This window comes from Sinocyclocheilus grahami, unplaced genomic scaffold, assembly GCF_001515645.1.
Source record: "Sinocyclocheilus grahami isolate Dianchi unplaced genomic scaffold, SAMN03320097.WGS_v1.1 scaffold459.1, whole genome shotgun sequence".
NCBI lineage: Eukaryota > Metazoa > Chordata > Actinopteri > Cypriniformes > Cyprinidae > Sinocyclocheilus > Sinocyclocheilus grahami.
The window spans coordinates 21,669-49,601 of record NW_015505638.1 but is presented as its reverse complement, the minus strand read 5'-3'; the positions used below and the strand labels follow the sequence as shown (position 1 = coordinate 49,601).

General features: G+C 37.7%; 2 protein-coding genes across 3 annotated transcripts; both read left to right on the top strand.

Annotated features, from left to right (window-relative positions):
• The first annotated feature begins 786 nt into the window (after positions 1-786).
• Positions 787-2,838, top strand: LOC107552803 (thiosulfate sulfurtransferase/rhodanese-like domain-containing protein 3). Of its 2 annotated transcripts, none has more exons than XM_016234798.1 (4): positions 787-1,089; positions 1,405-1,593; positions 1,679-1,838; positions 2,322-2,838. In XM_016234798.1, the coding sequence occupies exons 1-4, from the start codon at positions 975-977 to the stop codon at positions 2,386-2,388; spliced, it is 531 nt and encodes a 176-aa protein (XP_016090284.1). In that variant the 5' UTR covers positions 787-974; the 3' UTR covers positions 2,389-2,838. The 2 variants fall into 2 exon arrangements, with proteins under 2 accessions (XP_016090284.1, XP_016090283.1); XM_016234797.1 differs by having other exon boundaries at positions 787-1,101.
• Positions 2,839-18,832: 15,994 nt separating this feature from the next.
• LOC107552802 (PR domain containing 13) lies at positions 18,833-24,061 on the top strand. The gene is made up of 4 exons (XM_016234796.1): positions 18,833-19,252; positions 20,686-20,817; positions 20,896-21,016; positions 22,282-24,061. Exons 1-4 carry the CDS (start codon positions 19,112-19,114, stop codon positions 23,727-23,729), a joined length of 1,842 nt encoding a protein of 613 aa, XP_016090282.1. The 5' UTR covers positions 18,833-19,111; the 3' UTR covers positions 23,730-24,061.
• The last annotated feature ends 3,872 nt before the right edge of the window (positions 24,062-27,933 follow it).

The following is a 27,933-nucleotide window of genomic DNA, read 5'->3' as shown; positions in this document are numbered from 1 at the left end:
GCAATAAAAAAAGACACACAAATGTTTGTCTAGAGTAATTTTTGCTTATTATTACGGTTGAACTGGATCATCGAAGGTCAGAAGCAAAGACATTGGTTAATAGAATGGGATTAAATACATAAAGGATATTTGTGTTGCTTAACATTTAATTATTGCAGGTTTGTGTCATATTCTGAGTTGCATTTTTTAAATTCATTTTGAGGAGTACTGAATCTGTGTTTTTTTTGTGAGTGATATGAATTAATGTAATACATATTCATATTTATTTTAGAACTACAGTAACATCTGATTTCTCTCAACATGGGGACAGGAGAGCTGTCAATCAATAAATTGATATTCTCTTGTAAATTAAAAAGTAATGCGTTACTTTACTAGTTACTTGAAAAGTAATCTGATTACGTAACTCGCGTTACTTGTGATGCGTTACCCTCAACACTGCACCCAAGTATTTTTTCCATCTCAGTTATCTCAGTGGGTTGACATTACAGTCAGTAGCAGTCCTAGGCTTTATGAACGACATGTATACTGAGAGGACAGCATTGGAATACAGTTTAGACAGGATAGTCCCCTGTCAACGGCATAACCATAACTGACGAATTGAAAAAAAAAATTCCTCTCTACATATATGTTGAAAATTCATACCATTAAAAAACCATGACGAACAGAAGATTCACATATTATGACTATGAGGGAAGGGTTTTGCATACTTGTAGAAACATACAGAAACAGGGAAGCGAGACATGAATATATTCCAAGAAAATTTTGCATACGAGTTTGGGGCGCAAAAGAAGAGTAGCTTACGTCACTGCTAATACGTAGTTGTAGTTGTGCGCATGCGTGCAAGAGTAGTGGGTAGCTGCGATCCAGCTAGGTAACCTACAGTCAGTCCCACCGTGTTTTCGTCCATATTTAAATACAAAACAAGAAATAAGGAGCATCGTCATCGTGTAGCTTTCATTACCATAAATCCTAGCATGGCGTTAAATGTCTCTTCACGGCTAACGAGGAGTATTGTCCGTGTTTTAGCGAGCAGAAGTGTCAATCCTGTTACAAGACGACTGGCAACTACTTCATGCAGGACATATTTGCGTTGCTTACAGCGTGAGTGTTGAAATATTGCATTGATAGGCCTATTTAACAGTTAAATGTAATATACCGTGCTTAACATCGATAGTTCTGAAAGAAATCACTGTGACTCTTCCATTTATCTTTACCGATTTGACATATGTGATTTCTGTCTCCGAGTATTTGGAAAAGTTTGGACTGTAATAAGTAACGTTACTTTAAAAACTGATTTTGTTCTAAAGGGGACACTTCTTTTTAAAGGGGAAATATCACATGACAACTGTACGTGTAGCAGAAGAACGGCCTCTGTTGGTCAAATGTGTCTTATCTGTCTTTCAGACATCCGTGTCATTCGTTATGATGGTACTTCATTACGAAGTTTCAGCTCTTCAAGTCAGCCTTCAGTAGATGTGTCCAACGAGCAGCTGAAGAAACTGCTGCTGTCCGAATCCAGTGTAGTTATAGACGTCCGTGAGCCGTGGGAACTCAGGGAATACGGGAACATACCGGGGTCAATTAACGTGCCATGTGAGTCAATGCACGGCCTAATCCGTATACTGTTTATTTAAAGGCACATTATATAAATTATAATACTGTACCCTCTCTTCTGCAGTGGGCCAGGTGAACTCCGCTCTCCAGCTCAAGCCTGATGAATTCAAGGAGAAATACGGAGGAGACATGCCATCACACTCTCAAAATATAGTGTTCTCCTGCCTAGCGGGTGTAAGAAGCAAAACAGCCCTGGAAACTGCAGTGTCTTTAGGATACACCAAGTGAGCAGTTATGCTTATTACACAGCAAGTGATTGTTTCTTTGCCTCTTTACACAAAGTTTCATTCTTGAAAAGGACGACTTCTCAAGTACATTCAAATGTAGGTTATGTGAATCTAATGATACTTTAATGCAGGGCTGCCCAGACTTTTTACTACAATGAGCCAAAATCAAACCTGATTGAGGGACATAGGCCAAAAGCAAATGTTGCATTTTCCCAACTATATTTTATGAAAATATTAACTTTTGAAATGCAGTTCACTTATATTTCAATTGCAAAAATGGTAGAACAAAAACAATAAACAAATTCTTCAATGGCATACGTATGATAAATGCTTTTATGAAATGCATAATAGAAAATGTTTTTTTCTGAAGAAGAAATAAAAGAAATTGCACATTTAAACCAGTTTAAGATCAATAGGCTATATACTGTATATTGATGTTCTGTTTGCTTTAGTTGTCTAATTTACTCTCTGCTTTTGTAGGGTTCAGCATTATCCAGGCGGATGGCAAGAATGGGCAGAACGTCAATTAATAAAAACCAAAGAGTGATTGTCACGCTGTAGTCATGTTAACACTGTGATAGTAGTTTTATTGACTTGTACTGCAGTCTGAATTATACCATTGACACTGAGTCAAAGTGTGCCACTAAGACTGAATCGTTTAACGGTATTGAATGGAAATAAAAGAATGGTGTGATTATATTTTAAGCCTGCAAAAATGCACTGTTACATGATGTGAGCAGTGCACATTCTACGCTGATATTTTATTTGATGTAGTCAGTTTGAATGGGAAGTGCAGTGGCCTACAGTGTGTATGTTACAACTTTTGTTCAAAGGGCTCTTGGCTGTTTGCCTAGTTAAACCTAAATATTTTGAGCAGGCAATCCAAATATCGGGAAAAATGTGTATACATTTTATCCAGTGATTTATGAAGTCAACATAGCACTGTATAAAATTAACTGGAGAGTTATGTTTTTGTATTCTTGAAAATAAAACTTGATGCTACAATTGTGCGTATTGTGCTATTTAAAAAAATAGCTGTCCTATTATCTCATTTGTCGTTGTCGATAAAAACAACTGCTAAATTTTTTTTTTAACTTAATATTAAAATTCAGAATATAACTCATTCCTTATTATTTGTGCTATAGATATGAATATCAATGTTAAATGGTGTGCCTTGAGTTTTGCACTGGCAAGAATTACTCAGGTTTTCTTCACTAAATATAAAAACCTTATGTACTGTACATATTGTTATTTAGTGAGATAAAACTAAAAGATTTATGTGCACCAGAATCACTGAGTTGGAAAAAGGATCACACCCCTCATAAAAATGACTTGTAAACTCAATCAAGTGTAGCTAATCACCTTCTCAATGGCACACAAATAGCCATTTGACTTTCAACTGTGATCAGCTGTGGCCATTTTGATTAGCTCAGTATGAAAAGAGCTTTCCTGGAGTATTTCAGTCCTTGGTAGTGCAACTGAAACAAACAATCAACTATGGGCGACAAAGCACTGTCAAAAGATCTATGGAATATAATTGCTAGATTTAGCGACTTCCCCACCCCTTTTTAGACTTTTTTTTCCAAAAGTTTAAGGACAAATATAGCAACTTCTTGGTCAAACCTTATCTTAAGTTCTCATCTTGCCCACTGATCTACATTCATTTACATTTAGTCATTTAGCAGATGCTTTTATCCAAAGCGACTTACAAATGAGGACAATAAAAGCAGTCAAAACTAACGAAAGAGCAACAATATATGTGCAAATGACAAGTCTCGGTTAGCCTAACGCAGTACACATAGCAAGGTGTGTATATATGTATATATATATATAAATAAATAATACACACATAAACACTCACACACATACACACACAAAGAAAAACTACTTAAAACAAGTAGATAGAATAGAAATTGAAATAGAGTAGAAATCGAATAGAAAGTGTTAGAGTTAGAGGGTCAAATAAAGGTGGAACAGATGTGTTTGTAGTCGTTTCTTGAAGATGGTTAAGGACTCGTCAGTTTGAATGGGAAGTGCAGTGGCCTACAGTGTGTATGTTACAACTTTTGTTCAAAGGGCTCTTGGCTGTTTGCCTAGTTAAACCTAAATATTTTGAGCAGGCAATCCAAATATCGGGAAAAATGTGTATACATTTTATCCAGTGATTTATGAAGTCAACATAGCACTGTATAAAATTAACTGGAGAGTTATGTTTTTGTATTCTTGAAAATAAAACTTGATGCTACAATTGTGCGTATTGTGCTATTTAAAAAAATAGCTGTCCTATTATCTCATTTGTCGTTGTCGATAAAAACAACTGCTAAATATTTTTTTTAACTTAATATTAAAATTCAGAATATAACTCATTCCTTATTATTTGTGCTATAGATATGAATATCAATGTTAAATGGTGTGCCTTGAGTTTTGCACTGGCAAGAATTACTCAGGTTTTCTTCACTAAATATAAAAACCTTATGTACTGTACATATTGTTATTTAGTGAGATAAAACTAAAAGATTTATGTGCACCAGAATCACTGAGTTGGAAAAAGGATCACACCCCTCATAAAAATGACTTGTAAACTCAATCAAGTGTAGCTAATCACCTTCTCAATGGCACACAAATAGCCATTTGACTTTCAACTGTGATCAGCTGTGGCCATTTTGATTAGCTCAGTATGAAAAGAGCTTTCCTGGAGTATTTCAGTCCTTGGTAGTGCAACTGAAACAAACAATCAACTATGGGCGACAAAGCACTGTCAAAAGATCTATGGAATATAATTGCTAGATTTAGCGACTTCCCCACCCCTTTTTAGACTTTTTTTTCCAAAAGTTTAAGGACAAATATAGCAACTTCTTGGTCAAACCTTATCTTAAGTTCTCATCTTGCCCACTGATCTACATTCATTTACATTTAGTCATTTAGCAGATGCTTTTATCCAAAGCGACTTACAAATGAGGACAATAAAAGCAGTCAAAACTAACGAAAGAGCAACAATATATGTGCAAATGACAAGTCTCGGTTAGCCTAACGCAGTACACATAGCAAGGTGTGTATATATGTATATATATATATAAATAAATAATACACACATAAACACTCACACACATACACACACAAAGAAAAACTACTTAAAACAAGTAGATAGAATAGAAATTGAAATAGAGTAGAAATCGAATAGAAAGTGTTAGAGTTAGATCCGCCATTATTGAATCTGTCCTCTGCACTTCAATAACTGTCTGGTTCAGCTCAGCTACCAAGTCTGACCTCAGAAGACTTCAGAGGGTAGTCCGGACTGCTGAGCGAATCATTGGTACAACCCTCCCTTCTCTCCAAGAACTGTACTCGTCCAGAGTGAGCAAAAGGGCTGGCAGAATCACTCTGGACCCCTCACATCCAGCACACTCCCTCTTTGCACTGTTGCCATCTGGTCGACGCTACAGAGCTCTGAGCACCAGAACGACCAGACACCGGAACAGTTTCTTCCCTCAGGCCATCCATCTCATGAACACTTGACAATAACTGTGGAACAGACACTATTTATTCACTCATACACTTATTTATCTAACACTCATACTCAGTCTACATTTCAATTTGCACATAATATACCTGTACATACAACTGTCTATTGTTATATACCTGTACATACAATTGTCGATTTGTATATTTTTATTCCTTAGTTACTTGTTCTATTTTTCTATTTTTTATTATCTGTGTTTTTGTTCTGTCACTGTCATTCTGTTACACTGTGGAGCTTCTGTCATGAAAACAAATTCCTCGTATGTGTAAACATACCTGGCAATAAAAACTCATTCTGATTCTGATTCTGATTCATTCTGAAAGCAGTTGGCAACACTGACAGGCACAAGTCAGGAGATAGATACAAAAAATGCAAAGGCTTTATCAATGTCTAGAAGCACAATGAAGTCTATTATTAAGAAGTGGAAGATATTTGGTACAACACAGACCCTCCCTGGATCGGGACGTCACTCCAAACTGGATGAAAGAGCCAGGAGGAAACTGGTCAGAGAGGCTACCAAGAGGCCTACAGCAACTCTGAAGCAGTTGCAGGAATTTATGACAAAGAGTGGTTATTGTGTGCATTTGACAACAATATTACAAATGCTCAACAAATGTGGCTTGTATGGGAGGGCTGCAAGAAAAAAAGCCACTCCTCAAGAAAGGCCACATGCAGTCACAACTGAGCTTTGCCAAAACACACCTTGAAGATTCTGAGACCGATGAGACTAAAGTTGAATTATTTGGCATCAACACCAAATGATATGTCTGGCGGAAATCCAATAGAGCTCACCATCCAATTAACACCATTCCTACAGTAAAGCCTGGAGGTGGTAATATCCTGTTATGGGGGTGTTTCTCTGCAGCAGGGACTGGAGCACTTATCAGAATAGAAGGAAAAATGGATTTTTTGACAGAAAACAGATTCTTGAGGAAAATCTGCTGCCCTCTGCCAGAAAGATGTCAATGGGAAGAAGGTATACCTTCCAACATGTCTATGACCCAAAGCACACAGCAAAACTGAGCACACAGTGGTTGAATGAGAAAATGAATGTGAATGTCCTTGCATGGCCTAGTCAGAGCCCAGACTTAAACCCCCTTAAAAATCTGTGAAATGACTTGAAGTCTGCAGTCCACAAATGGTCATCAAATTTAACTGAACTTGAGTGGGCAAATATCGCAAAGTCTAGAGGTGCAAAGTTAGTAGAGACATATCCCAACAGACTAAAGGCTGTAATTAATGCAAAAGGTGGTTTAACAAAATACTGACAGAAGGGGGTGATCCTTTTTCCAACTCTGATTTTTTTTTCTTCCTTTTCTGACATGTTGGTGTTATCGTTCACTTGGATGTTATAAGTTGCACTCAGTAAATATAGCTGGATAAAACAAAAACTCTGTGTGTCTTCATTTCAGGCTGCAAAGCAACAAAATGTGATTATTTTAAATAAAATGTGATTATTTTAAATTGTCTACATCCTGTTTGTGTGTGTATATATATATATATATATATATATATATATAACAAAAACATTAAGCAGGACAACTTTGCTATCACAGGACTCAATTACATTTTAAACTTTTAATGATATTGTAAATGTTCAACAATTTCAACCATAGAAATAATAAATTTCCTGCTATCATCTGGCACTTCATAAGCCTTTGTTACTTACACATGTTTCAGGATAATCTGTGACTAATGACAACAAGAGCTGTACATGGTACTGTCATTATATAATCATAGAAGAATGTCTTACATTCAAACAAGAAAACAAATGGTACAAAATCTGTTACTGGGTCGGTAAACCTTTGTACTTTGTTTAGCCCTGAATGATTCATATTAGTACCTAATAGATACATAATACCTAAAGTGTACATATTAATACCGTCCCAACTTTTGCACCATTTTTATTTTCTGAGAGTGCACTGTTAGTCTTAGTCATATTAGTCTTTGGGCCATATGTATGTGTATGATCATAAGAATTATGTGTACGATTGTCATCATTAATGTGGATGTGACAGCTGTCTCTCACTGATGAATCTGAAATTTAGAAAATTGATTTAAATTTAAGTCAGCAAAGCAGCATAAGTGGACAAAGATAACAGTGCCTTATTATTGCCAATAAAGAGGCTATTCTATTGTCTTTACCAATGCTGTCATAGTTTTTCCCCCGAGCACTGCTGTAGGGATGAGTGACTAATGTACTGTAATTGAATGAGATAGCAGGAGTAAAATAACGCCTGAGTGTTTGAGCTCATTTAGCCACTGTTCACATCTCAGAGAGATGCAGACCCAGCCTTCCTCCCACATGCCTGGCAAATCTTAGATAGTCAGAAAGAATCTCAAACCATATTAAGTCAGCAAAAAAAAAGTTCTGTAATGATTAAAGATTAGACTATAATTCAGCTGAAACTAATACCATCTGCACCATTTTTAAGAAAAAAATACTATTCTTTAGGTCCTGATTAAAGAGACTTCAAGGACTTTTGTAATTCCCACTTAAATCCTTTCAGTCATTTCAAGTGTGAATCTCAGACAGGCCATAGAAAAACACTAGTTAATTCCCTTTGCATTTCTCATTTTTACACATTCTGCCATGTAAATAGTGACCACATTAGTGTCATCTCTCACATATCAGTATCCCTCTGCACAGATTGACCTTGTGACATTATTCCTTGCCCTGTCTAGAAGCTTGTGTAATTAAATCCCTATATCAAACCACATCACATCACGACTGCACCTCCGAACTAATAGAGTCTTGTCTCATAATTTACCCCTCTATTCAACACCTCTCAAGACCCTGACAGATGTTTGAGTGACGGGCCCAATTCTTGATGGTGCAGAGGCTCAACATTCCCATAGCATTAACTCATGTTTATAGCGGAGTATAAAACGCCTGGATCTCTGGGAGTCTGGATTTGTGAGCAGAACTTGCAAAGAGGAAAATCAACACAGTAAGGCTTTAAAGTTTGTCCACTGACCCATGATGAGTCGCAGCCCAGAAAGGATCTCATCCTATCGCCGCCATTTCGAGGATGCCAGCACCTCATCTTACCAGGTGAGGGTCAGCAGCCCTTCTCCCGTCAGACGGGATGTTGGGAGGTGCCGTTCAGCCAGCTACACCCGTAAAGCCAGCGCTGTCAGCAGCAGCAGCATGGCAGTGGGTCGGAGGACCATCTCAGCCTCACGCAGTCAGCCCCTCGTGACCAGGTAAGCATCGCCCATCAATCTGTTACTGGGTCGGTAAACCTTTGTACTTTGTTTAGCCCTGAATGATTCATATTAGTACCTAATAGATACATAATACCTAAAGTGTACATATTAATACCGTCCCAACTTTTGCACCATTTTTATTTTCTGAGAGTGCACTGTTAGTCTTAGTCATATTAGTCTTTGGGCCATATGTATGTGTATGATCATAAGAATTATGTGTACGATTGTCATCATTAATGTGGATGTGACAGCTGTCTCTCACTGATGAATCTGAAATTTAGAAAATTGATTTAAATTTAAGTCAGCAAAGCAGCATAAGTGGACAAAGATAACAGTGCCTTATTATTGCCAATAAAGAGGCTATTCTATTGTCTTTACCAATGCTGTCATAGTTTTTCCCCCGAGCACTGCTGTAGGGATGAGTGACTAATGTACTGTAATTGAATGAGATAGCAGGAGTAAAATAACGCCTGAGTGTTTGAGCTCATTTAGCCACTGTTCACATCTCAGAGAGATGCAGACCCAGCCTTCCTCCCACATGCCTGGCAAATCTTAGATAGTCAGAAATAATCTCAAACCATATTAAGTCAGCAAAAAAAAAAGTTCTGTAATGATTAAAGATTAGACTATAATTCAGCTGAAACTAATACCATCTGCACCATTTTTAAGAAAAAAATACTATTCTTTAGGTCCTGATTAAAGAGACTTCAAGGACTTTTGTAATTCCCACTTAAATCCTTTCAGTCATTTCAAGTGTGAATCTCAGACAGGCCATAGAAAAACACTAGTTAATTCCCTTTGCATTTCTCATTTTTACACATTCTGCCATGTAAATAGTGACCACATTAGTGTCATCTCTCACATATCAGTATCCCTCTGCACAGATTGACCTTGTGACATTATTCCTTGCCCTGTCTAGAAGCTTGTGTAATTAAATCCCTATATCAAACCACATCACATCACGACTGCACCTCCGAACTAATGGAGTCTTGTCTCATAATTTACCCCTCTATTCAACACCTCTCAAGACCCTGACAGATGTTTGAGTGACGGGCCCAATTCTTGATGGTGCAGAGGCTCAACATTCCCATAGCATTAACTCATGTTTATAGCGGAGTATAAAACGCCTGGATCTCTGGGAGTCTGGATTTGTGAGCAGAACTTGCAAAGAGGAAAATCAACACAGTAAGGCTTTAAAGTTTGTCCACTGACCCATGATGAGTCGCAGCCCAGAAAGGATCTCATCCTATCGCCGCCATTTCGAGGATGCCAGCACCTCATCTTACCAGGTGAGGGTCAGCAGCCCTTCTCCCGTCAGACGGGATGTTGGGAGGTGCCGTTCAGCCAGCTACACCCGTAAAGCCAGCGCTGTCAGCACCAGCAGCATGGCAGTGGGTCGGAGGACCATCTCAGCCTCACGCAGTCAGCCCCTCGTGACCAGGTAAGCATCGCCCATCCTGCATGCACAGATAAATAAATGCAATTTGTTAAACCTACATATTTTTTTCCACCTCAAAGTAATTAATTGTTTCTGGCATTTATAGGAGATACTCAAAGTAAACTTTCAATAAAAGAGAAAACATGAGAACATTACAACTTACAACAATAAAAAAGTCACTATATTTTTAATTTTTAAGCATATGTATAGTATATTGTTACAGTAAGGAAATATTTAAAGATATTTTAACATATTTATCCATATATTCAATCATAAAAATTTTATCTAAAATTAAAATATATACAAAATGAATATCTTAAATATATAATAAATATCAGTAATTTTATTATTAAAGAAATGCATATACATATACAACAAAATAAAAAGTATGTATTTCTATTTTGTTATATGTGTATGCATTTTTTTAAAACAATAAAAAATCTTGTAATATAAAATTAATGATACTGTAAAACAATCTAAATATATAATCCAAAATGTATATATATATATATATACATAAAAAATACATCAATTATAGATCGATAGATAGATAGATAGACAGAATATATGATTCATTTTATATTTTATTAAATTTATATTTTATTTTTTATGATTAAATATATGGATGCACATAATTAGCATATATAACAATTTAACATACAAACATATAATAAAAAAATATACATTTCACAAAATGATTTATACAGTTACTTTAAATATTTGCCTAGTGTAACTTAGAGAGATTTTGCGACTGCCAAATTTAATTAGGCCTATTCTTTTGTCTGGTGGCAAATAATGTCTTTGTTAGAACATGTTAGAACACAGTTTCTTTTTAATTGTATTTATTGATCCGTTAGAAATCACACACGGCCTCAAGGAAACTCAAGCGCTCTCAATGACTGTGTGACCTAATAAAACCCAAAGTGACAAATAAATGCATCTTCGCCAAATCAGCCACACGTTACCTTTCACTCACTTCACAGCTAATCTGTGGCGTTTTTCCTCCAAGATTCACGTTGTGAAAAATCAGATTTAATTGCAGTGTCAGAATGGGAGCCATCTGTTATTACCACATACAGGTAGATTTTAGATTCTTGAAATACTGTTTAAATCCAAACAAATACCAACAACTCCCAAAACACTTGTAGGTTTCAGGGTAAAACATACCAGAATTTAAGCATTTCAAAACGTGCCATTTTCATCAATTCTTCCTTCAAAATTTTTGTTCACAGGAAGCTCATTGAGGGTGAAGACTCTCGTATTACTTCTGTTATGCAGAGCATGCAAACCATGTCCCTCATGAGCAGCAGCATAAGTGTTCATGGTGCTGGAGCCGCAGATGTTGCAGGAATTGTTGATAGAGTGGGTGGAGGTCTTGCCGGAGGTCCTGGTGGTGGTCCAGCCACAGGTCTTGGAGGAGGTCTAGACAGTGGGCTTGCCAGAGGTCTTGGAGGAGGCATTGGCAGTGGTCCTGCCACAGGTCTTGGAGGTGGTAATAGCGGAGGTCTTGTTAATGGCATCACCAGTGGGGTTGGCGGCCCAGGCACCACTGTTGACTACACTCAAGAGCAGGCTGTGGAGATGACAGAGAGGAAGACTGTGCTTATCAGGTAGCATTAAAATCAAGCTTTCTGTCAGAGCCGTGACTTAGTGGTTTGCATATGTTCTTTCTGTGGTGTCTGCACAAGAACTTCAGTACTGACCTTAAGTCATATTCCTATCCCATTCCCATATCTGTCTTTACATGTTGTTCCTTTAGAAAAAATTTTTTTAGAATTAATGTTTTAGAGTTTCATTCCAGGCCACTTAGATTCTGCATTGATTTTTCCCACAGAACCGTTAAAACTGAGGATGACACGCTGGAGAGCAACACACAGGAGAAATCTTATTCCATCTCTGGAGCAGCATATGATGAAGAGTAGTGGTGTTTTCTGCTCACCAATCATGCCTTCAGAAATGTGTGCCTTACAAACCAAAAATCAGCTTGCTTCTTGCATTGCTTGTCCACTACTGGAAATAAAGCTCTGAGCATTCCATCTTTTTGCGGGTTTTGTTACTTCATTGTTTGTGCATACATCTACAACATCAACAGGTGTAACATGCAGGGCACATTATGACTGTGTTGGAGACAGATGATGAGGAAGGAACAGACAGGAAAACAACTTAGGATAAAGGCAGGGAGTGTAGCTGTGTCACTCCACGCTTATCACCTGGATTCTTTGGCCAAAGGGGAATCCCATGCAAACTGTCATAAGAACGGTACTGCCACAACATGAAGTCACACTCACTGTATGGCCCCATTCTATCAAAATCTGCCCTCCTCGTCTGCATCTGATCCATCCTGATCGGTTCACACTGGAACACGCCAAACACTCAAACTGTCTGGAAGTGTGAGAGACATGTGCACTGGAGTACTTAGGAGTGCTGGAAGCAATATTTTTGAAAGGGGGCGCTGAGGTGTTCTTGGGGGACGTTTGGTTAAGGCGAGTTTACACCAAAGATGCATGAGCTGAAACTTGCAAAAGAAAATGGTCTGCCACATCCTAACGCCGTCTCTACATGGAGACCTCTCCTCTGTATGGAGTAGGACACGTCAGAGAACGCGGCATCTGTTTACTGTAGCGCTCGCACTCAGTTACTGAATGACTGATTATAAGGGGTTCTATGTGCTTTGACACCGTCCGGGCCCGGTGTGATAGTGTTAGTTAAGGCACTTTTTACTAAGCTGCTCCAATACTACCGGTTATAGACTAGACAGTGTATTATTTCCAGTGCTTACGGCACTTAAATATTTTAGTCTTTAGCGTACTGGCACTTTTCAATATTTTAGTCTTTAGCGTACTGGCACTTTTTTGTGCGCACCAGCACTTCTGACATGTTGCCGGTGTTGTGCCCAATTTTGACCCCCTGCCAAAAGCGTCAGTGTCTGAGTGATTAGACACTATAAAGCACACTACACAGGAGGTCATTTGAAACCGGCAAACTTCTGGAATATCCATAAATCCAGTAAGGAAATGCATTAGTTATAAGTAATACGTTCAAAACAGCGCTAATGCAGAGAAAACATGGTCAATTTCATCAGAGATGGCAGAGAGAATACTGTAGTGACTCGAGTCCAGATGGCAGTTTATTCTGTTCAGCGTGTATTTGGCTTAAAAGCACGAGTGTTTTATAATGAATGCCGGTTGAAGGTGTTTTAGACTATGCTCTGGTCAGTGGTTTAGTTATTCTGAATGGATCCGTAACGTACAGTCAGGTTAAGGCAGCAGGTTTAGTGGTCTTTTGGCGTCTCCCTGTGGTCCTGTTTGGTATCACAGCTTAATTGGTGCTTATTAATATTAAAATGCTCTAAACTATTTTCTTTCTTTCTTTCTTTCTTTCTTTCTTTCTTTCTTTCTTTCGGCATTATATACATACATTGGGAATGATGAAAATGTATTTATTTTTTATGTATATATTTATGTATAGGCCTATATTTATTTATTTTGGGGTTAGGGGTTACCAGCACTTCTTTTTTTCCACTTCAAGCACTGATTATTTCCATAGCAACGACTCTTTACATAGGCCTAGGTGTTCGCTCAGCTTTCTGTATCGCAGCTGCCGGACTTCCCTTGAAAACAATAGCAAGCATTTAGATACGATAAAGCACAGTAGCCTATGCTTTTTCTTGTTTAGAAAAAAAAATATGAATGCATTTTGTTTGCTGCTTAGCTGCGGTTGATTTGAATGCCTAATTTCTAAAGAGTTTATCCAACACTCATAAATATAGCCTAATTTATATTCATGTTGCTTTTTGATCCTTTGGAAAGTAATGATAATGATATTTCAAGTCCGGTCAAATCAAATATGTCATGAATGCCATGTGGCATTCAATTGCATATTTTTTAAAATTATATATAAGATAATGTGGGCTGTTATATATGGGTTAAAATACATGATTTAAAAATATATATTATAAATAAAATATAGCCTATAATATACACCACCATTCAAAAAAGGTCAGTGAGATTTTTTTTAATGGTTTTGAAACAATCTCTTCTGCTCAGTATCAAAAATACAGTTAAAACAGTAAATCTACAATTTGAAAGAACTGCTTTCTATTTGAATATTTTAAAATGTGTTTTCCTCTCAGTGCACTGACAAAAAGCAAGATTTGAAATTTAATAGAAATCAGAAGAGCACTAAAATAGTAACTATTTTGTAAATGATGAGTATATGTTTCCCATCTTTCTGCTTAGTTTTCTTTGAAGTATTTGTAAGCAAACTTTGAAATATTCTCACAAAATCATGAAATACAGTAAAGGAGGGTTTACATTTCTTCCATTTGCATGTGTAAATGTGGTATTTAACCACCAAAATTACCATGTCCGCTATGTCAGAAACAAAGGAAATTCAATATATTCTCAAAAACAGAGTATTTTATAAAACTAAGGGATAAATATTATTATTTTTCACTGAAAGCTAATTGAAAACATCCAAACAGTAAACGGGTGTTCAAGAGTTCCAGGAACGGAAGAACAAACTAAAATCTCTTCTGTAAAAATGTCCCTGTGGATATATTCTAAACAGAAATTCTTTTTTAAATTTGGGGCAACAGTGATCACTAAAGCTGTAGCAATGAAAATCACCAACATGCTTAAAAACTCTGTACATTTATATTATTACACTTATTTTCAAATAATTTACTGTAAAAAGTACTTCAGTCTTTTTTGATCAGTTTAATGGATACTTGAATTAAAGTAATTTCTTAAAAATTGTAAAATACATTTGAATGGTAATGTAATAACAGTCCTCAATATAAACACAAAATACTAATCAACTTTAATATTCAGTGAAGACAATTAGACAAATAAATCGAAATATTGAAATAAGCCCATACATGACTCAAAGGTCTGTTCACATTCATATGATTTGTGTGAATTTTAGTATGTCTGGCGACAATAAAAACAAGTGAAATGCATTTATTTTATCCATATTTTAAATTTTATTCATATAATTTTATAAAATACACTACACCACACTATAATTTATTATTTAGACACTATGCATTATATTGTTCAGCCCAAATAATTAATCAGCTTCACTGACTTTCTGTTTAACATTGTAAGTGGTTATTATTATTATTATTCCTATCTCAGGTCAGTTCGCTAGATCTTTTTTAATTGACAGCACTGGGACGATTCAGGGTCTTGAACATATCGGGTTAATCAATAGCCCCTCATTACTATTTTGGCTACGGTCATCATTTCCACAAGCTCATCCCAGCCGAAACGGAGGCGCAATTAACGGCCAGTACTTGTCTTGCATTGTTTCTCTACAGAAATCCACAGGACATTATGAAAAACCCAGAAATGTCAATCCTGGCCATTAATGAGGACCTACAGACAGTCCAGTGGTCGCTGATTCATATCATTAACATGCCTTTTGCCAGTCCTGTAATGCGCATCCCGAGCTATAGGCGTTGTAAAATTGGTGATATGCATTACGGCGTTATAAAAATGAACAGCCTCATGCATTGCCCGCTTGCGTGCATTATCAATATAATTAGCTGACGTTTACGTGAGTGGCCATACGACCTTTCAAAGACGGGAGCTATCCAGGGTCCTGCCAGGCCCACATACACATTTGAAGATTCTGAAAAAGAACTTAAATGTGGTCATTACAAAGCAACGTGCAAATGCAATGATGTTTTAAAGATTTTTTTTTGTCAGGCCTATTTAAAAGTATTTCCATTAATTTTAATTTAAAAGAAGTGCAAAAATGTGTAATGTCTCATTCAAAATGAATCAAAAGTGTAAATATTGTGTCAGAACAATTTTCGGTGCATCAAAAATATTTTGCAGACACCCAAATTATTTACTAATTATATACTTAAATGATCTGAAGATCAAAAGAGGGCAAAAGTTGGTGCTTTCTAAAACCTGAGAAATTCTGTCACTTTTTGCATATGGTTTTAGTGCCTTAATCCCAATTAGGCCCGGTTGACACACAGAGCCATTCACTGCAAACCTCCTCTGAATACATTTGCCTAAAAATGAACTTCACAAATAGAGCTCGCGGTAAAGGCGTTCGACAGCAGAGAGAATCAGAGAGACTGAAGGTTCATTCTTACGCGCTCGAGTGAAAAAGGGTATGAATTTATAAGGTACACCGAAACATTTCAATTCAGACAAGTTTACATCCCATTATGCGAGGCCTTTCAACTGGGGCAAGAGAGTTAAAGTTGGGGAAATTCGGTTCAAAAGGCAGAGCTAACTTTGTTCAGGCTTTGAATACTGAAACGAAGCAGCCCCCTTCCTTTTGAGAGCATTTAGAAATGGGAGCACGCATGAACAGAGTCGAATCAGTAGCCACTTATCTCGCCACTTTCTAATGCGACTTTGAATATTAGTCTGGGTTAAAATCCCAATCATGTCATCTGGTGGGACTCCCATACAAGCATAATTACTATTCAATCGCGTCACTAATGTCCCACCCGCATCCCCTATCTGCGACGCAGCTGGTCCGTCCTTTGTGAGGCTTGCACTTTCCCGCAAGAGCGAGTAGGTTAAGCGCATTAAAATAGGCATGTAAGATTCATATTTGTAGAAAAACATATTTTTGTTCATGTAAAATAAATGAATAAATTATTAATGACACATTTTATTAATTTTTTTAATTTCCCGACATTTAGCCTACTCTTGTTGGAAGCAGGCTATTATAGACTAAGCCATGCGACTTGTTGAAATCGATGTACAAGTACAAAGAAATGTTGCAAATGATTTAGTATACAAAACGAGTTGTTTTCCTTATTTGCAATGGGAATATATTAAAGGAAAACAATGAAAAAAGAAAGTAAGAGCCTGTAAAGGGAATTTGTATGGCTGAGTGGTTAGCGAAAAAACGTTTTGTAGAGAGCTCGGGCATTGTGCATCGTTCAGATAGAGTGGTGAACCCTTGGCACTCAAGCCCAGTTTGGACGCGTGAATGAAACCCCTGGTGGGACACTGCAGTTCTTCACACAGTCGCTGTTACCCTACATTCATGCTTCATTATTTGGCAACCTGTTAAATCAAATCCCACATTTGAGCTCGAATTGTAACGCTGAGACCTTGAGAAAAAGCTTTCAACCACCTGACCAACACTTTCTCCGAATCTCACAATCCGACACGTAAAAAATGTTCTGGAATGCTCCTTTCGGGTCCACAGTATTGTTCCGAAATAAAGCTGCTACCATGTAATTAATGTGCCATTTAAAAGACAGCGGACAATGAGAGCGTTCAAGCTATTTGATTTCATTTAATTTTCCATCCCATTTGCTCTGAACACTGCTTTAGCTCCCAAAAACCGTGCTCCAATGAGCGCTTTGGGATGACTTTCACCCTTTGCTTTTCCCGGTTAGGAGGACAGAAAAGAAAACGTCCCCGTTTCCGCCTTTGTGCACAATTTATTAGTTGGAAAACTTCGCCTTTAAAGACACAAGACAAGAATGAGAATGTGCCCGGCTGGTGTGAGAGCTGTAGAGGCCGGACCCGCTGTTGCAGAGCGGATGGGAACCAGTCACAAATAGCAACATTAATAAATAACCCACCACACAGCCGGGCTTTGCATGCGCCTATTCAAAAATTGTTCGCGTGTCGTTCACGCTCTTTGACTCATTAAGGAGCCCAAAGAGAAAGCTCCCAGAAAGGAGCAGTGGGGTAGCGTTTCCTGAAGAAAGAAATCCCACCTCTGCTTCTCCAATTACAGAGAAGTGTCATCGAAGAGTCGCCAGGCCAGAGGTTAGCAGGACATGTTCATGGCTTGAATTTATCGCCCACGAATTCGTGTATCTTTCCCTCGGCCTCTGTTCAGTCATTGAGGACCAAGATCAAATAGGTCAAATGATGTTTTAAAACCAGTGGTAACAATACCACTGAAGTCACTTCAAATGACACCCAAGGGTCCTGAGTCAAAGTAGTGGGCTCCTCTTGCCACATGTCTAAATAATAAAAACCATTTAAAACAAAACATTAAATTCGAAATTTAAACTAGCTGTTTAGTAAATTTGGTAGCATATTCAATCAATGCTTTATATTACATGGATCAAGTATTTTAATTCGTCCGGGGTAAAATGATCACTTTGACCTAAATGTTGAACATGGAAAAAAAAAAAACTCTTTCCTCTTGAGAACATTAAATACAAGTGAAGACACCGAAAGCTGCCATGAGATGAAATATTGGCAAGCAGAAACTCTTGTCTTGTACAAGATTTCGTGTTTTGTCCTTTTTCCCCACTTTCCATGAATTCTGGAGTCCTGCAGTGCGCTTCGTCAAAACTGAATGCGACCATCCTGATACGTGCCCTGTTGTCAAAAAGTGTGAAATGATAAGGTGGTGGTTATGTTGAAAGTGGCTCTTTTTTTTGGCTGGTTTTCCCGTTGAGTACCTGCCCGGTCCCAGCACGGCACACGCCGGGAGTCAATAGAAGTTAACAAGTCTCCCAAACATTCCTGCTCCTTTTGTTGAAACGGCAACAGACAATGCAGCCAGGGAGCGAATAAAGAGCTTTGAAGTACATAAAACCTAAAAGGATGCAGCCAAGTAGATTTAAAGTAGTCACTGATTTCCAAAAACTGGTTTGTATAGGAACAATACAAGGGGAGAGAATTTATGGAGAAATTATACAGTGGATTTGTCACTTAAAATATCGGAACTGTCTGGCGGACAAAGCCACATGCTGAGGATTAATGGCTGCGCCAGACCTTTGATTCTGCACTCTCTTTTCTCTGCCCTTGACAAATTGGATTTTGGGGATGGGAAGGTCGCTGGGGCCTATTGTCTCTTGACCGTTTGGAGCGGTTCATTATGCGTGAGGGTGAGGGAAAGTCTCCATGTGACCATTTCGGAGGGTTCTACAGCTGCTAAAAGAGCGCAACTCTCTCATAGCGCGCTGCTCGCCCTTGCGCATTAATGTGCCGAGGGGTACCTGACTGCGCCATAAGAAAAGCCGGATCACACACGCCACCGCGTCACTTGGCGGGCGGATATTAGTCTGTCCTCATCTCAGACTCTCTGCTCATCTCAATCAGTGCCTGCTTGGTCTTCCTGGTTCTGATAGCGCAGCTTCACACAGAGCCAGCCATGCAAGCGATTCGGACACCCACTATCAGTGTGTTCGCCGACTGCAGCATCCCAGCCGGGCTTCGGATAGGACCGGTCCCGGGCATCTTCAAACTGGGGAAGTATGTTTCGGACCGCAAGGAACTTGGAGTGAAAAAGAAGGCGAGTTAGTTTGATTTGTTTCCTTGTAGACAGTGTTAAACTTAATGACTTTCGAAAAGTTTTTTTTATATAAAATGCACCTTGAGAGAAATGTGATTTTTTTCCCTTCCCATTGCAAACGAATTATGCATTCGTGACATTTTAAACAAGCACAATACTGTAGAATATAGGCTGGATAATGAATGCAAACATGCCTCTACCATTTGTATTTTTTTCTGCAGCTTTTTTTTATTCAATCTATTGACTGACAACTACATACAAGTGCACATAAATGTAAAACTATGCAATAATTACAGTTAATAATAATAATTATTATTATTATTTCTTTTTAGATGAAAGTAATGTTATTATTAACATAATATTCATTATTAGTATTAGTATTAACATTGCTTTTTTCAAAAAAAGAAACATGCAGCTAAAAAAGTTAAGAACATCTTACGTTCCTCGATGCTGACCTGTCACTCTTCATAAAGCATCCTCGTATTAATTGGTTTGTGCTGTCAGTTTGGAAATAATTGAGTTACATTAGCAGGACAACATGGCATTCTATGCCTTTTACTTAACCGCGTTAATAGGGTGACTTGAGTTTCTGCGCGAGATTTCATGACCTCTCCCCTTTAAATTTCAAAGGCTTGAAGGCTGGTTATTCCCATGTACCATTTCTTTTTTTTTTTAGAAAAAGATAACAGTAAACCAGACAATTAGTAAATAAAATACGAATTAAATTGAACTGGAAACACTACTAAATATTAGTATAAATCGTTCTTTTAAATACAGGATAAATCAATGTATTGTTTAAAATTCAAGAAAATATTTTAAAATAGTTTTATTCTACTATTAAAATGTGGAATATTCGTAAATCAAAGGGGCGTAAAAGGCGTCACATATAAATGGCATTTACTTTCCTAAATAAGTTGTAAATAGACTGGAGCTCTTTACGCTGTCTGGTTCTGTGATTGATGCGCGTAAATGCAGCCCCGCGGCCATGGGCGATCATCAGGTGCAATCTCTGTGTCAAATGTCACGCTTTAATCTTTAATTTGTTTGAACAGAATAGAAATGCTTTGACACTCTTCAAATTCGGTTCTCATATCAACTCAATTATGTTCCTTGAAAATTATCGCCATTGTCTAATAGACCGAATAAAACGATATTAACGCGTTTTTGTTTGAAATACCTTGCGGTGCTAATTAACTATGTGTGAGAAAAAAAGAAAACAAAAGAAAATCTGAAATGATTAGCATTTCAAACATATATAAAATACATTTAAACATTTTTAGAGAAATATACTAAAATACTATTCTAAAATAATTTCAACAGCTTTAAAGCAGGCAGACATCACAATAAACTGTTTGACTGTTTTAGCTACATTCCGTTATAAGTCAAGTCAACAAATTAAAACAGGTTGTTCATGTTCAAATGTGCATTTGTAGATTCGTCTGGTGAGGGGAGAATTCGTGGATGAGTCTGGCAGTGCAGCTCCAGATTGGATCGGTTTAATACGCGCGGCCAGGAACAGTCAAGAACAGAACCTCGAGGCAGTCTCGGATTTACCTGGAGGACAGGTGAGTTAAGCAACAACGAATGAATTTGATCCTATTTAAATTTCAGACAATTTCTAACAATTGTACGTCCTTCAAAAGATAGTCTACAGTGTGCTGAGAGAAATACAGGCTGGAGAAGAATTGAGTGTTTGGTATTCCAACGCGCTGGCGCAATGGTTTGACATTCCTACGACTGCAACTCCAACACATGATGAAAAAGGTGAGACTTACACTAGAATTTCGTTTATTTAAAAGTGTGGATTTAAAAAAAATATAAAGTAGAAAATACACTTCAGACTCTTAATTTAATACATTTCAGAAATACAGGTTGTATGCGGTCATTTACATCATGAAATTGTTTTGAAATGAAATTGCCTTTTCCCCCAACGTAATTCATGCAATTTTGGTATAATCAAATAAAGCATTTCTAAATAAAATATTTTAAAATCTAATGGTATATATTTTGTCAAGCAACAAACGGATTTTAAGCAACGCTGCCACCAGCAGAATAAAGGCAAATCCGATTCAAATCCGATTTCATAGGCTTATCTGTGAATGTTGTCAGATTATCCGTGTTTAGTAAATCGAAAGGTCTGTTGTCTGGGGCAGTAACTGCTATTGATTGGTTGAGAATTATCGAGCTGAGTACACACAAATACTGCAGGCTACTGTATTTGCTATATATGATTGATACGGTTCAGTACTACGGCTGTATTATCTCTCTTAATTCATTCGCTAATAAAGTCCTGTCTTTCCTGGGCTGAGGCACGGTGTAGATCTGCGAGGGGAAGAGGTTAACAAATGTCATCTAGTCATTAATATTCATCTATTCAAAAGCAAATAAATTCAAAAAGGTGCTCTATGGTAAATTAGCTGCTGCGTTAGGTATTGTTGGCTAGTGAATGCAAACTTTTATGTGGGATGTATATTGCCCTGATTTGCGACGCTGTACTGTGAGCTCTACTCTCTGGCCAATACGCGGTGCGCTCCTTGACATACGCTTCCTATTCTCCAGCGTCAACAGATGGGCCAGCCTCATTGTCTTATGCGACTAGCGATTTCAAGCAACAGCTGCCGTCAATTCCACGGGAAAGCGCACAGAGAAAGTCACTATTCAGTGCATTGGTTTGTAAGCGCCAGATTGGGTCGGGGCTTGCTCTTTTGATGGTGACAATAAACAAGGGGGTTTTGCAGATTACAAAATCATTACATCTATAGCATTGACCCCAGACTGCCCAACTGGTGTCATGCCAATGTGACCAAGGCGTGGTCATAAAAAGTCATGACTGCCGGCTTTAAAAAAGGTTTATCATATTCCGCAAAGAACCAGTTCTGATCAATAATTATTTTATTCTCGTTCTTGAGTTGCCTATGTGTATCTTTTTCACGCATTACTAGATTTTTGTTTTTGTCGAACTCAAAAAGGCTCTGATGTAATCTAATTGTAAAACACGGATTTTAATGGCTTTTTAATTTTTGTTTCAGGCGAGGAGCGCTACATTTGCTGGTACTGCTGGAGAATATTCAAATACCCAAACACCATGAAAGCTCACGTGCATTTCCATTGTGCGTTAAGCAACGGCAGAAGTTTGGTGAGCAACGAGCAAGCCAGAGCCTCAGACAACTTTAACAGATCTCCGAAATCAGGGGACATCCCAAATACGTCCTCCTCTCCACGAAATGGCCACAGCACTTTCATGTCAGACACAGTGAAACGGGTCGTGCCCACCTCACCATTCGCCAATAAAACGGGACTATCGAAAAAACCGAGCGCAGAGGAGCAGGACAGAGCCCTTGACATGAGCGTGACCCCCACCAGGAACCCCGGGCACATCCTGGGCCTCTGCGGAACATCTTCTGTGCTCAACAGCATGGGTTTCCATCCCGGCGTGCGCTCTGCTTTCAAACCAATGGGACTTTCGAAGATCTCCCTGGCTGAGATAGTGAGAGCTGAGCCTAATGGGAAACCGAACCATATCGGGTTTAGCAAACTACTGGGGAACATCAAGTCACCTCTACCTAACGTTCAGCCCTCAAAATGCGCGCACTCCACGGACAGCACACCTCCCGTGATCCCCTGCGCAAACAGCATCCGTGGCTTTCCTCTACTGCCACATTTTGAAGAGACCTCTACTTTCAAGCACGTTGACAGCCGCATGCACCCTGCCCTGTCCCCCTCGCGCTACTCCCAGCTACCGGCCGGCTTTCACTTCGAGAGGTTCTCGTTGCCACAATTTGATGGGGGGAAATCCTACAATGGGGACTGCAACATACCCCTCATGCCATTCTCGGTTTACAACGGAGAGCTCCTGTATAGTTCCCCATACTATCCTCTTAAATTTCACTTCGGAAACCTGTTTAAATACCCAGACTACTTTGGTGCACCACCTCTGACTCCAGATCTAAACGCGATTACGAATATCGACATGGAGATAGCGATGCACACGCAACAGCTGTCTGAAATCGCCGTAGAGAAGAACCGTTCACGACTTGAGTGTCTGCCCGCATCTAACCCAAACTCGGGCAAGCCAAAAAAGGGACATTTGTGTCTGTATTGTGGCAAATTGTACTCTCGAAAATACGGGCTGAAGATTCACATGAGGACTCATACAGGCTACAAACCACTCAAATGTAAAGTGTGTTTTAGGCCCTTTGGCGATCCCAGCAATCTCAACAAACACATCCGACTCCACGCGGAGGGCAATACGCCCTACAGGTGCGAGTTCTGCGGGAAGGTGCTCGTGCGCAGGCGAGATTTGGAAAGGCACGTCAAATCGAGGCATCCTGGTCAAAGCATCAAAAAATCCGACGACAAAATCGAAGGCATCTTCGAAGATGCCCAACAAAAAAGCGACAACGACAACGACAGCGACGTCGACGTTTGCTTCACAGATGATCAGAGCGACCAGGAGTCGAGTAAACACAATGATTAATGGACCAATTTCTGGACGTATTGAAATAGACTTTGCTCTTAAGTAGCTAAATTATCCATGTACATAAATTAGTTATGAATTGTTTGTTTATTTTATAAAATTATTGTGAAAAATCTTGCAGAAGCAAATGTTCCCCTAGTAAATTAAATAATTTTGTGAAGGAGGCACTCATGAAGTTAATCTCATAACATGCTTATTGGTATTGAGGACATCTCGGCATCACAATGTGGAGCTGCACTTTATAAAGACGGGTTTATTCCATAAAACAGATGCGTTTGCATTATATTTTGCTTTCAAAAAAAGACTATCTGACCATTTGAATTACCTGTCAAATCCGCACTTTTTATTACCAAAAGCATTTAACTAATTCTGTAAAAACGGGATTTTTTGTTTTGTTTTGCAGAACAACTGCAACGATAGAATAAAAATAAAGTGGTATTTCAAATAAATATTGGTGTTTATTTAGTCGAAAAGCATTTGCAAGGCTGTTAATTAATATTATTAATATTAATTAATATTGTATGATCTTTTTTTTTTCAAACAAGCCCAAGCCCCTTTCACTGACTTAAATAAAAGGGGGGAAATCATATAAAAGGGTTTGATAATTGACATACATTTCATATACGTTTCATATTTCATAGACGTTGTTTTATTTATTTATTTTTTTACGGCTGATAATTTGTCTGTGTCCTGAAAAGAACTTATAGGGTATGACAGGAATGAATGATTGCTGACCTATACGCTCCCTTATTACTTCGAAGAGGTGTTTCAATATAGTAGGTTAAGATTAAATGAAAACGCAGAAGATATATTCGTAAAATAGTAAAGGTTAGACTGCTACGCACGTGTCTTTATGACCCGAAACATAATCGTCTGGCTTTAATATTTGTACTAATTTAGAAGGCATAAAAAACTATGTGAAAATCTAATTTTTCTGTATTTTTTAAATTATAGAAACGTGCCCTTGAGGTTGGTGGATGTGGATTTTGCGTACAACACGATTAATTTAGAAGACATAAAGAAACGACATGAAAATCTAATTTTCCTGTATTTACTTACAGTACATTGTTCGCGTTCTCAGACATTAGATTAGATTATTACACATAATTACATACTAGCGGTTAATGCTTTTCAACAACTAAAAATTGGTTACAGTTATCTTTCAGCTCTATTTCTTCCTGATATAAACCAACTTTATTTCTTCCTGATTTTAATCAGCTCTATTTCTTCCTGATATAACTTTTAAAAATTACGTTTATTTATATTACTTAACGTAGTCACGTTTATTCAATCAAGAAAAATATCTTTGGCATGAATAAAACCTGTTAATTTGGATGTTACAAAGCACATTTTTAGGTTACCTTTAAAAACAGCTTCTTTACCATTTAAATTACTTATCTTCATATCTCTCTTCATAATACAGTATTTCAACAAAAAACATACTGCAAATCAATAATTACATTTTGACTGAATAAAGGGAGGTATTCCAAGTTCTGAATAAATCCAAACAGTCACACTTAAATTATAGAAATGTACCCTTAAGGCTGGGGGATGTGGATTTTGCATACATCTGAAAAAGCAGTCAGTCACTCTCCACACAGAATTCTTTGCTTTATTTCTTTCTCTGTCCTTCTCCACATTGGTGTGTCCTTGATATGGTGCATTCTTCTTCTCCTCTGTGGAAACGCCTTGGCGTTCTTCGTATGGCACAAACATGTGAGACATTCTCTTTCATAGCCTGCGTGGGCTGCTATGCTGAAGAGTAGACCACATGAAGGTAAACACTACATTGACTCTATACAGCAATGATGCGCTAATGCCAGTGACAAGTAACATCTTGCTTGTTCATTAAATATGCATGCTAAATAAGTTACATTTAGCATGTGCAAGGATAGCTGTGGATTTGAATTGAAAGCTGATAATATAAATTGGTTCCAGACTCACAAATCCTTTAGTTGGAGCAACTTAATTTCTTTGAGTAATCAACTCATGTTACAAATTAAGTTCTTCTAACTAAATGTAGTTTGTTGGTTGAACATAATTTCATTAGAAGTTGTCATAACTCAAAAAAATTGATGCAAACTGTTGCATTTTTTTTTGAGCTAAGACATTTTTAGAGTGTACCAGTCCTTGCCTCTGTGTCTTCAAGGAACTGACAACACAAGAACAAACTGTAAGTTATGGCATCAGTACCTGACCATGATTGTTTTCATTTGAAATTGTGGATCAAATGAAAGAGGATATGCTTGTGTAATTATTACTTCTGTATACATGAATGTCTGTTTAACTACAGACAAAGTTTACATTGGACGTGAGTGAATAACATGTATGAATTTGTATGAAATTCACTGTTTATTATCTGCTATGAAAGATCTTGGATCCGGGCCAGAGATCCCCTGCCCTGGAGCCCCCCATCCCCACCAGCGCTCAAATCAATTAGTGCCGTTGATTAGTACAGACACCGAGTAATCAACTCATGTTACAAATTAAGTTCTTCTAACTAAATGTAGTTTGTTGGTTGAACATAATTTCATTAGAAGTTGTCATAACTCAAAAAAATTGATGCAAACTGTTGCATTTTTTTTTGAGCTAAGACATTTTTAGAGTGTACCAGTCCTTGCCTCTGTGTCTTCAAGGAACTGACAACACAAGAACAAACTGTAAGTTATGGCATCAGTACCTGACCATGATTGTTTTCATTTGAAATTGTGGATCAAATGAAAGAGGATATGCTTGTGTAATTATTACTTCTGTATACATGAATGTCTGTTTAACTACAGACAAAGTTTACATTGGACGTGAGTGAATAACATGTATGAATTTAAATAATTTATTTTTTCACTTATTCACTGTTTATTATCTGCTATGAAAGATCTTGGATCCGGGCCAGAGATCCCCTGCCCTGGAGCCCCCCATCCCCACCAGCGCTCAAATCAATTAGTGCCGTTGATTAGTACAGACACCAGAAAGAGGGATTGATAAAGAGACTGTTGGCTTTTCACACTGTCTGGGAGTTAGAAAAGTCTGGCAAAAGCTTTACGGCATCTACTAGACACTATTAATACTGTTACATTCCCCTCTTTGGTCTAGGCGTAACAGAGCGGAAGTAAAAAGGTATAGGTAAATAAATTAACAATGAGAAATCTCCTTTTCCTCTATCCCAGCTCTTGTCACTTTCACCACTGATATTTCTAATAAAGGCTCACACAAAACCCTCTATTTAACACCATAACACAGAAGCATACCCAGACCAGAAATATACTTAAGTGTTTTTATTAAGGGTTTAAAATAAACCCAAAAGAATATATACAGAAAATACACAAATATCAGGGCAATTAATCAACTTACATAAACAAGGCATCAGGAGAGAGCAAATGCCAAAATAACAAACAAAACAGTCTTTCTAAAAGTTATAACAAAATAACTTCCCTGGCAAAAGAAAACAAAATTAAAGACAATAATCTTACCTCTCTCTCTGACTAAAGAAAAACAGGTGAAAAATTTAGAAGGGGATAAACCCAAATAAATTGGCTGCCATCTCCCTACATGGTTTGACAGAACTAGACTCCCACAGAATCTTAACAGCAACGTTGTTGTAACCACACTTTAGGTTTACATTTCACAAGTTGCTTAACAGCAAATAAAACAACAACGTCTCTGGGATAGCGGATAAGGGACTCCTGGGGGGTATTCCAAAAAGCAGGTTAAGTGACATACCCGGGTATGTTTGAGGATAAGCGAGTGGATAACCTCAGCTTTCGGTTCCAAAATCGGAATTTACTTTCAGGGTATGTAAGTAACCATAGTAACTTGCTCTCTGAAGATAACTTGCTCCGGAGCAGGTTATGTTCCAGGGTTAGTTCACTTCAGCACACGTGTGATCTACTGACGAGCCTTCAGTGGGCGTGACAGATAGCGCACAACATTATATAATATTACAATATGTAATACAGCCTATTATATATATATATATGTATGATATGTTAATGATGAAGTGCTAATATAAGTAATAAGGTAATATATTATTCTAATATGGTTATATTAATTTTATTAGCATATATAACAGTTATCTGTACAAATTATAAAACACTACGGCAAGGTAATGTTTAATTTGTTATATTTATTACGTTTTATATTATCATCTCACACATGGATCGGCATTTTCTAAAATACATATCTGATATATTAGCATCAAACAAACAAT

Excerpts from the sequence above, each read along its gene's own strand:
- LOC107552803 (XM_016234797.1), top strand. The coding sequence starts at position 975 with ATGGCGTTAAATGTCTCTTCACGGCTAACGAGGAGTATTGTCCGTGTT. Across the intron at positions 1,594-1,678 it reads GGGGTCAATTAACGTGCCAT|TGGGCCAGGTGAACTCCGCT; the intron begins GTGAGTCAATGC and ends TCTCTTCTGCAG. Across the intron at positions 1,839-2,321 it reads GTGTCTTTAGGATACACCAA|GGTTCAGCATTATCCAGGCG; the intron begins GTGAGCAGTTAT and ends CTGCTTTTGTAG.
- LOC107552802 (XM_016234796.1), top strand. The coding sequence starts at position 19,112 with ATGCAAGCGATTCGGACACCCACTATCAGTGTGTTCGCCGACTGCAGC. Across the intron at positions 19,253-20,685 it reads AACTTGGAGTGAAAAAGAAG|ATTCGTCTGGTGAGGGGAGA; the intron begins GCGAGTTAGTTT and ends GTGCATTTGTAG. Across the intron at positions 20,818-20,895 it reads CGGATTTACCTGGAGGACAG|ATAGTCTACAGTGTGCTGAG; the intron begins GTGAGTTAAGCA and ends GTCCTTCAAAAG.